This window comes from Octopus sinensis, linkage group LG18 (genome assembly GCF_006345805.1).
Source record: "Octopus sinensis linkage group LG18, ASM634580v1, whole genome shotgun sequence".
NCBI lineage: Eukaryota > Metazoa > Mollusca > Cephalopoda > Octopoda > Octopodidae > Octopus > Octopus sinensis.
In genome coordinates this window covers 1,076,736-1,088,360 of record NC_043014.1, presented here as the reverse complement: position 1 = coordinate 1,088,360, position 11,625 = coordinate 1,076,736, and the positions used below count along the sequence as shown (strand labels likewise).

General features: G+C 37.5%; 1 protein-coding gene across 1 annotated transcript; it reads right to left on the bottom strand.

Annotated features, from left to right (window-relative positions):
• Window positions 1-294: 294 nt before the first annotated feature.
• LOC115221731 (dolichol-phosphate mannosyltransferase subunit 3) lies at window positions 295-9,668 on the bottom strand. The gene is made up of 5 exons (XM_029791943.2): window positions 9,517-9,668; window positions 5,720-5,839; window positions 3,509-3,538; window positions 1,108-1,185; window positions 295-761 (listed from the first exon to the last, which is right to left on the bottom strand). The coding sequence occupies exons 1-5, from the start codon at window positions 9,517-9,519 to the stop codon at window positions 702-704; spliced, it is 291 nt and encodes a 96-aa protein (XP_029647803.1). The 5' UTR covers window positions 9,520-9,668; the 3' UTR covers window positions 295-701.
• Between the last annotated feature and the right edge of the window lie 1,957 nt (window positions 9,669-11,625).

Sequence of the window (11,625 nt, the reverse complement as noted above, 5' to 3'; positions counted from 1 at the left end):
AATATATATATACATGTGTACACAATATATATATATATATGTGTATACAATATATATATACATGTGTATACAATATATATATACATGTGTATACAATATATATATACATGTGTATACAATATATATATACATGTGTATACAATATACATATATATATATATACGTATATACATTATATATATATACACACATGTATACATTATATATATATACACACATGTATACATTATATATATATACACACATGTATACATTATATATATATACACACATGTATACATTATACATGTGTATACATCATATACATAAATATATACACATGTATACACACACACATGTGTATATTCTTTTATGTGTTTCCACCCCCTTTACTACACTACCCACCACCCAAAGGACTTTTCCAAAAGAATGAAAATAATTTTGACATTTTTAAAGAAAAATAAATGAAAAACGAACAAAAAAAGACAACAAAAACTGTACTTCTTTCTGTGGTTTTGGTGGAGGTGGTGGCCATCCCCCATCAGAAAGTTGTAGGAAACTTCTTCATTTGTAAGAGACGACCGTCGGATGGCTTAGGAAAGGATCAACAAGGTCATTGCTCTGGCCAGATGGACATGGAGTTTGGTTGGACATGTCTAAGGTGTCCAGGGGTGAAAGGTGAAGTGCAGGACAAGAGAGGAGAGACCCATCACCCTCCGGCTTCACTGCAGTTCAAACTTGAATCCTCTTTTCTCCAGGTCTTTTCTGGCTTCTTTCAGTTGCTGAAAAAGAGAAATATTATTTCATTTAAATAATACTCAGAGTATCAAGACTATAGACGGATACCCGGCACATCCTGTCTGACCTAGTGCTCCCACTGACAACACACCTGCCATATCATATGCATATAAACACACACACAGACACATACACTATGAATATGCATACAATACACGCAGAGCAAACTTGCCTTAAATTAAATTATTAATCAATATTTGAAAGTTAAAATGTTTAAATGAGGGTCTGGAAGGGAATTTATATGAGAGAGAGAGAGAGAGAGATTGAAGGAGAGAGAGAGAGATTGAAAGAGTAAGAGAGAGAGAGCAAGAAAGAGAGAGAGTTGGTTACCTGTTTCAGTTCTGAGGCAGCATTGATGCAGTCATTGAATGTGGCCACATGGTATCCAATGATTCCTAGAGACACACACTGGAAGGAAATAGAGAGAATGGTCGGGTGAGAGGTGGTCACGGTAATTGGGGTGGAGATGAAAATAGTATGGGGGTAGGTATAGTGATTTTACAAATCCATTGACAGACACACACACACACATATATATATATATATATAACGGGAAGGTTTACGAAAATAAACAAAAGACGAAGGCAGGTGGGGTACAAACAAACAAATGTATTAGTATAGCGCTCAGGAATAGAAATAGAACAAGTCTTTTACGTTTCAAGCCTACGCTCTTCGACAGAAAGATACACAGAAAAAAAAACAAGGAGAGAAAAAATATATATATATATATATGTATATATATATATATATATGTGTAGACGGAGATTGAGTGTGTGTGTGTGTGTGTGACATGTTAGAGGAGTGTGTCAAGAATGAGTTTCTACTTTGGCAGAAGAGTTAAATCAAGGAGTAACAACACACCACCAGGTCAATGGCCATCGTGTGAGGAATTCACTTCACAACACACATCAGAGTTTCACTAATTTATCCACCAATTTTGACCGATAACACAGATTTAGCGTTTGCCCACCAAGTACTACCCAATCATGCAGATGGGACTTTGGGAAGCTTCAAAAGAATCTCTTTCCTTGAATTTCATTTCCAACATAAGGCTACGTCTACCATACAACAGAATAAGAGGACATCATCATCATCATGTTCATCATCATCTTCCCATGTCCACTTTTCCATGCTTGTAAGGGATGGACAGAATTTGCTGAGACAGGATTTTTACTGCTGGATGCTCTTCCTGTCATCAACCCTCACCTACTTCCAAATAAGGTAATATTTCCCCCACCATGTCCCCATAAAAAACTGGAAGGAAAATACATTTGTTTTATAACTATCACAATCACACATGTCTATGTATATATACATACACACACATACCTATATATATATATATATATATATATATATATATATATATATACACACACACCATAAAACCCATGTAATTTACGCAGTTTTTTTTGCAAAAATAAAAAACTTTAGGGAGTGTGTAAATTACATGAGTTGATGGTTTCCTGAATTTTTTAGAAATTTTTGTTGTTGCAAAAAGACGTCCAAAACGTAAACATTTGTAGCAGAAGTTGACTCATTTAATGTCAGAAAAGGTTTTTTTTACAGAACAAATAATGATTTATACGTAGGTACAAGCACACACAATCATATCAACATGTATACACACAAATACATACATATAATCTTAAAGTATACACATTTATCCATCTACACATGTTTCTATTTTCACAGACAATGGTTAAACTCAAATATTTTTTTTTATTTTACATAGACATATACATATGTGCATATATATATATATATATATATCTGTATGTATATAATTTATACATATATATACACTTATGTACATGCATATATATATATAAAACCTTCGACAGAGTAACAGTCATACATACAACTTGAACAGACACACGTATCTGAACATAAACATACATTTAAATGCAGATACAAATCGCTTCTTAAATTCCGCACCTCTTTTGCCCAATAAACACCGAGTTAAACTTGCAAAGCTGTTTATTTTCTCCTTTCGATAAAATGGTAATGACAAGTTTTAAAGTTTGCTTGACATTTTATAAGTGTGAAAGGGATTAAAATTTCGATGCTTCATATCAAAGGTTCCGACAAGAACAGACGGAAAATCAGAGCTTGAGACAAGAAGACACTTTTGATAGCAATCAGAATTCTGTTTACATAATGAGCTTGATCGGTCACCTTACTCTGTCGGTTGAGTAAAGTGTCATCCAAGCTGATGTTTATTGGTAATAAACTTAATTTGCAACACCTGTGTGTATTTATCAGCTTTGGTTTTTATTGATAATTCTTAACTTTTCTTGCAATCATGATTTGAGAAGACATACAGCAGTAAGCTAAAGATCAGACATAAACTCTTGTGGGCAAGAAATGTAAAATAAAGTTTATTATAAACAACACAAACACTTCCTAATTTAACAGATTTCAATGTGATACCTGTTAAACAGAAATTACTTTTATTTAATGAAAGTTTAATAAAATCTAATAATAAGTGAAATTATGCTAAATACAACTAAATTAAAAACCTTTCCCCTCTGGCCATATCAGCAATTCTGAAAACTTTTGGCAGCAAATTTTACATGAGTAGAAGTCTTTTTTTGACAAATTTTATCTTGAAAATCACCTGCATAAATTACACAGGTGTGCAAATTACATGGGTTTTTACGATGTATGTATATATATATATGATAAACAAAGAAAAACAAGGAATAAGAAGAATTGAATGGTTACTTACAGCAAAGGAAATAATCAAATAGAGAGGCATCTGTAATGGAAAAGTAAAAAAAACTAATTAGCTATGTGGGGTGGGGAGTAGGACAGGGAGTGTGTGAAAATGTAAGGGAGGATGTGCGCAGGATTTATAGGGGAAACAAGTGTAACTGGGGCTGAACAAATATAACTTGTCACAGGTGAAGTGACATGGTGATCCCCAGGGGTCAGTTAAACTGGTGAAACAACATAATTAGGGCTTTGAACACAGCCCCAAGACTCAACTGAAACCAGGTCACAGATATAGCAGGGGAGAGACATCTCAACGGGGTTTAATGTTTGACATAATTTAAGGACATAGGTTAACGAGATAGTATAAAGGAGACTGGGTTAACGAGTTAAATGAGACACTATTAATCAAAGTTATGGTGTGGTTCTTAAATTAAGGAAGGAGAAAAGGGTGTGGCTCTTGGGTTAGCAGAAAAACATCATCATCATCATTTAATGTCCATTCTCCATGCTGGCATGGATTAGACCCAACTAATCTTAATAAATTCAAATGAAAAAAAATAAGGATTAGGTGGGTGTAGTCATTGCTGTCTTCACTAAACACACCCGGAATATAAACGAAATAGCTACACCCGAGAAACACCCCACCCGGTCTTGTTTTACCAAGAGTCTACCATCAACTGTAGTTTGTTACGAGACTATTTACTCTTTTACTTGTTTCAGTCATTTGACTGTGGCCATGCTGGAGCACTGCCTTTAGTCGAGCAAATCGACCCCACGATTTATTCTTTGTAAGCCTAGTACTTATTCTATTGGTTTTTTTTTTTGCCGAACCGCTAAGTGACAGGGACGTAAACACACCAGCATCGGTTGTCAAGCGATGTTGGGAGGACAAACACAGACACACAAACACATATATATACATATATACGACAGGCTTCTTTCCGTTTCTGTCTACCAAATCCACTCACAAGGCTTTGGTCGGCCCGAGGCCATAGTAGAAGACAATTACCCAAGGTGCCATGCAGTGGGACTGAACCTGGAACCATGCGGTTGGTAAGCAAGTTACTTACCACACAGCCACTCCTGCGCCTATTGTAGAAAATAACTTTGCTAAACCTACAGAGAGAGAGCTTCTATCGAGCCACTTTTCCTGCTAGAAATAGCAGCTGATTCTTCTGAAAATCACACCCTACTGTCTAGGGAAAAGAAAGGAGACAGTGGACAATGTAATCATTTGACATAGTTGTTAACAGATGGGATAATCATGGCTGGAGTGGCTTAGAACTTAAGTGCCCCTCCTGACATCAACCCCTTCTTATTTCCAAGCATCAAGCAACACAATAATCCCAAAACCTCTTGAAAAACAAGCAAGAAATGGGTAACATGGAGAACCGGAAACAACACTGCTATAAAGGGGTCTTTTGTCTGCAAACAGCAGACACATGTGGAGACAGGGGAAATACAAACTTACATACACACGTATGTGTATGTATATATACACACATATACATGTATGTGTATACACACACACACGTTTATGTGTATATACATACATACAAAAGATGGGCTTCCATTTGTCTTATGAAGAAAGGCTGAAGACGCTCGATCTTTATTCTTTAGAAAAACGACAACGCCGTGGTGATCTCATTCTTGCTCACAACATCATAAGCGGAAAGTGTAACCTCTCGAAAGAGCTGTTCTTCACACCTGCTCCAGAGCGTTGGCTGTGGGGGTCACTCCGAAAAGCTCTATCTGTGACGATTTCATCTCAATCGAAGGAGAGGGGCTTTCTCCGTCCGGGTTGCGGATCCATGGAATAAGCTGCCGGACGAAATAGTGAAGATGCCGACGACCGCTCGGTTCAAAGTCTCTCTTGACCAGAAATGGCCTGAACTCTTTGCATGAACACCACCCTGTACATAATTCCATGTCCCCCTACATGGCCTTGCTTTTTGCTTTTTGGGCCAAAAAATTAACTAACTAACTATCAGTCCACTCACAAGATTTTGGTTGGCCCAGGGTTATTGTAAAATGCACTTGCCCAAGGTGTTGTGCAATGGGATTGAACCTGAGATCATGTGGTTGGGAAGCAAACTTCTTCACCACACGACCACGCCTGCACCAAGAAATGTATTTCTTGCATTAAATATATTTAATTTCATTCAATTGACTCCAATTTCAGAAGAAAGATCAATAAAAGAATCGATAAAGCTGTGATATTTACCATGAGGGCCACGTTGCGCACTTGTTTGGAGAAGATGACATTGTCGTGGTCAAAGAGGAAAGCGCTCCACAATGACATAATCACTCCGATGACAAAGAACCATTCACTGGCTTTGTTGGCCTGAAACAGGGAGAATGAGAGAAAAACATGAGGGGGAGGTCAGAACTGGACGTCTCAATGATGGTGGGGATGGGGTGTGTAGAGTGGTGATGGTGTGAGAGAGAAAATGAGCATGTGTGTGTGTGTGTGTGTGAAGATGGAATATGTGTGTGCATGTATACACATTTCAGTTCATTTTAATCAACGACAAATTTGAAAACAAGATTTTAAGAAGTTGCTCCAAAGTAATTTAAGCCACAAATAATGGTTCACAGTATATCAGATAACACGAGTGTGGCTGTTTGCCAGCCTCGCCTGGCCCCCGTGCCGGTGGCACATAAAAAGCACCCACTACACTCATGGAGTGGTTGGCATTAGGAAGGGCATCCAGCTGTAGAAACATTGCCAGATCAGACTGGAGCCTGGTGCAGCCTCCTGGCTTCCCAGACTCCAGTTAAACCGTCCAACCCATGCCAGCCTGGAAAGCGGACGCTAAATGATGATGATGATGTGTGAAGGGAGAGACTTTGGTTCGGTCTCTCACAGAACTTGCTTCTTCTTGGGTCAGTCCACTTAGCTGTAAATAGATTCAGCACATCATTGTTTGCGCCTCTCCCTTCAAATAGTCTGATTAACATTGTCACTGGTACAAGATCTGTAGTGTAGTAGTTGCTGCTGTTGTTGTTTAGCCCAAGGCAAGTTCTGATCAAGTAGTGTTCTAGCCATGACCATCCCATCTTTTATACAGACAGAATGTATCCAGGACTAAATTATATATGTTCCCCACCCATTTTTTAAACTGACCGGGTGTTGTTTGAGCAAGATTTGGCTGATATTTCTAGCAGATGGAACAACCACACAGAGGCTCCCTTTTCTCTGCTCACATGTGATGGTTGGTGTTACACACACATCTCAGGTGGTGTTACACACACACACCACTTAATTGCAACAGATCCCATCAAAATGATCAAATAAGTGCTCAGTCAACTGATTAGGATTAAAGAAAAAGGGATTAAAAGTCAATGGATTTAATAAAAAAAAGGATTTAAATAGTTAGAGATTTATAAAATGAATTAGATTCCAGCAACATTACTACAACCTGATGCGATCAGAAAGAAAAGTAGCTTTATAGAGATTAAAAAGCAAAGTGTCAGAGGAAGGCCACAACCTCACGTATTATGACAAGTTTCTGACATCTGAGATAAGGTTATTAGACGAGGGTACCTTAGTACTTTCTTTGTGAATGTTATCAAAATATGAAGGGACTGAACAACCATGACCACCACTATAAAATGGAAGGAATAACTATTTCATAATATTTGGTAAATTCGGAGAATTATGACATAATTCGGCATTCAAAGAAAAGAATGTGTAAAATTAAGAAAATTAAAAACAAAAAATTAGAGGGGTGAGATGTTAGAAATTAGGAAGGCTGATTTTTTTTTTTTTTCTTTTCTTTTGGCTAAAACCTAATCTAAACATCAAAATCTCCATTTTTATAAATAAGAATCCAAAGAAATATTTAGAAAAAAGAAAAGTTTTGGGTGACAGACTTCTTTTTCTGACACAGGTCCACCTGGACATGGCTGAACAGCGACAATATTTCCCGTTTTATTTTGTGATCATAAATCGAATTATCAACAACCTTTCATTAATTTAACACTTTTAAAAATTAAACCATGGAAAACAAATGAAAACAAAAAGGGAAGAACAATAATAAAGTTCTGCTTTTCAAAGTTAAAAATCGTTTTCCAAGAGGAATTCCCAAATGTTTTCCCAATTTAATTGCATTTGTAGATTAACTCTGGAAGGGATTGAGTGGGGAGTAAATTATTCAAAAGTCAATTAGTTTTGAATTGTAAAGTTTTATTAGAATCTTTCAAGGTTCGAACTTGCTTCACCCCTTTTAAATTTTGGAATTATTTCGTACAATAAATATTTTACCATTTTTGGGACAGTTACGAAGAAACCTGTTTGTTGGGTTGGGGGTAGATCTACCCCCGTTTTGTCCTGAATTTATTAGGGGTAAATACGGGTATCACAACATATCTGTGTCACATTTAGAGTCTTGTGACTAAAAAATATTAATTTCAAAATTATCAGATATATTTTATGAACCAGGAAATTAATTTTTATGAAAATAAAACCAGATATTTTGAAACTTCTCACAAAACTAGAGTTAGGAGGTCGTGAAGGACAACAAAATCTTTAATAAAAAAAAGGCAAAAGATTTGTTTTGTGTGTGAAACCGAACGATTGAAAATATTTTCCTAGTGTGTGGTAATAATAATAATAATAATAATAATAATAATTGTGTACAGTGCTCAGGTGCACTACAACTCATCTAAAGTGTATATATAATCAGGTGAAGTTTCGGCGGATTTCGGAAAGCATGAGGGCCTTAAAAGATGCCGGGTTCAGTCCCACTGCGTGGCACCTTGGGCAAGTGTCTTCTACTATAGCCTCGGGCCGACCAAAGCCTTGTGAGTGGATTTGGTAGACGGAAACTGAAAGAAGCCCGTCGTATATATGTATATATATATGCGTGTTTGTGTTTGTCCCCCTAGCATTGCTTGACAACCGATGCTGGTGTGTTTATGTCCCCGTCACTTAGCGGTTCGGCAAAATAGACCGATAGAATAAGTACTGGGCTTACAAAAGAATAATCGAGTTGCTCGATTAAAAGGCGGTGCTCCAGCATGGCCGCAGTCAAATGACTGAAACATGTAAAAGAGTTGGGTGTTCGTCAAATTAAGAGGGGGAGACGACGCATCTTTTGTCATAAAAGACATTTGAAAGTCACCAAAAGAAATCTTTTTACACCTGATGAAACGATTGAATGGAAAATACGAGGTTTTAATGAAAATTTGTCTATTTTCACAATTAAGATTTTCTCGTGAGACGGAGATAATAGTAAAAAATTTACTTTGAAAATCGGGTCCCGAGTTGGACGGGGGGAAGGGTTAAAAAAACATTTTAAACAAAAAATTATTTCACAAAAAGCAATAATTGACCCTCGTCCTTTCTACAAGGAAGTGGAAGGATTCTTTCACTATTTCCAGGGTGTTTGCTGTCACATAAACTGGGATTTCTCCGTCCTTCCACATCTTTATATTATTCCATATTTCAAAACACTGGGGCCGAGGGGGGGGGGGAATTTTTTGAGAAGAATTTTCTTTAAAATCCAGTTTTTTTTAAATGTCTCCCCCCATCGCCAGCAGCAAAATGATTTTCTTTTTCGTTATTCTTCATTTTATTATATTCCAGATGTGGATTTTGTTTCCAAGACATGAAGATGAAGGAAAAAAGGAGTTTTTTTTTTTAAAAAGGGTCTCCCCCCCCCCACAAAACCACCATTGTATTGAAATGTAGACAAAAACGGTTAATATTTGAATTCAACAAGAAATGTCCAATATATATATATATATATATATAAATATATATAAATGCTGAATATAAAGTGTTAAAAGCTGAAATGTTTGGTAAATAAAGACGTAATTAAAAGAGGGGGGGGCAGGCGACGTGTCGTTTATCAATTAAGGCAGACGACCGCTGCTTCGACGATTTCTGGCTTAAAACGAAATAATTATTCTAGTAAAATCTTCAAATACACTAAATATTGCTTTATGTCATGAAACTCATCGGATTTTCTGTGAGACAATGTTTTTATAAATGAATAAACTTTCGCTTTTACTTACCATGTTGAGGTGAAGACGAAATCGCCAACAGGAAACTGAACGGTGTCGGGCGTGAATAGTCGCCGGTGATATTTAGGTCTGGTCTACAGATACTATTAATGTAAGGGAAGAATTGTTGGCGCGTCAGACAAAATGTTTCGCGGGATTTCTTGTGGCTCTCCACGTTCTAAGTTCAAACGCCTTTCATTATTTGGTGGTTGATAAAATACGAACCAGTCGACCACGGGGGCTGAATAATCGACTTAACCACTCTTCATAAAATTTGTATATCAAAAATATATCTCCATTATAATATTTAGTTATTGATTTATGTTGCAAGAGAATTTTAATATTTTCATAAATTGAAATCAATAAAATACATAGCAGGGAGCCCCAGCATGGCCACAGCCAAATCTAAAAGCAATATATTTACATCTGGAAAAGTAATATGTGACAATTATTCGGTAGCCATGATAAAACTCAGAGTTTCGGATGCTGAGGTGGAAATCCACGCCACCATCTTTTCAGTTATCCAGCCATCGGAAACAGCGTGCCTCAAGGTTCAGTGCTTGGGCCCTTATTGTTCTTAGTCTTCATAAATGACTTGCCCGACGACCTCACGCAACACACCCTTCTATTTGCCGACGATATCAAACTGGTCGCTCCTCGCGGTGATATAGAGGATCTTCGTTGATGCCTCCACCAAATTTGGAAGTGGTCTAACGAATGGGACCTGTGTCTGAACGTGTCAAAGTGCTGTCATCTGCCTGTTGGCTCTCCTCCTGCAACTGAACTTGATTTCGAGCTGGGTCGTCTGCTGCTGGAGAGGACCGATCAGGTAAAGGACCTGGGTATCTTGGTGGATTCCTCCTTTTCGCCTTCGGCCCAGTGCGTCCATGCTGCCAACAAAGCACGCGGAATTCTGTTCTTGATTCGATGGTCATTCGGAATGCTCACAGCAGCTATATTCCTACCACTCTATGTCACACTGGTGAGACCCATATTGGAGTACGGGATTCAAGCCTCTTCTCCTTATCTCCTCAAAGACATACAGCATCTCGAAAGAGTCCAGAAGCTGGCTACCCGCATGGTTCATGGTCTCAATAATTTGTCCTACGAAGAAAGGCTGAGGACGCTCGACCTTTATTCTCTTGAAAAACGCCGCCGCCGTGGTGATCTCATTCTCGCCCACAACATCATAAGCGGAAAGTGTAACCTCTCGAAAGAGCTGTTCTTCACTCCTGCTCCAGAGCGTCGGCTGCGGGGTCATTCCAAAAAGCTCTACCTGCGACGATTTTATCTCAATCGAAGGAGAGGAGCTTTCTCCGTGGAACAAGCTGCCAGACGAGATGGTGAAGATGCCGACGACCGCTTTGTTCAAAGCCTCCCTTGACCTCAAGTGGCCTGAACTCTTTACATGAACACCACCCTGTACTTAACTCCATGTCCTTGCTATTTGCTTTTGAGCCAAATTAACTAACTAACTAACATTACTTTTACAGATGGTAACATGGATTTCTACCACGGCATCAGAAACTTGGAGTTTTATCATGGCTACCGAATAATTGTCACATATATTTACAGATAAATTCCTCTATTTACGTAATATCGAGGTCTCTTTCATTCTTTTGTTGTCTTACCATTTTTATCAATATATATATATATATATATATATATGATTATGTTAACAATTTAATATACTTCACCAGTGCTGAGAAAACTTTGGTTAAATAACATCTGTGACCTACTTTTATTCATCCCAAATAACACATTTCTTTTTTATTCACATCTGTTTTTCCTAGGAGCTATTTTAGAAAGAAAGTATTCTTTATAAACAAAGAGATTATAATCTATATATCTGTAAGCAGCAAGCTGGCAGGATTGTGCAAAATGCTTAGCAGTATTTCTTCTGACTTCATGTTTTGAGTTCAAATTCCACTGGGATCAACTTTGCCTTTCATCCTTTAATAAAAAACCAATTGAACATTGAGGTTGGTGTAATTGTCTTAGTGACTCCCTCAAAATTTGCTGGCCTTGTGCCAAAAATCTGAAACCAATTATGTGTGTGTGTGTGTGTGTGTGTGTACATGTGTGTTATTCAATACTGTTATTAATTTGTGAGTCAGTGGT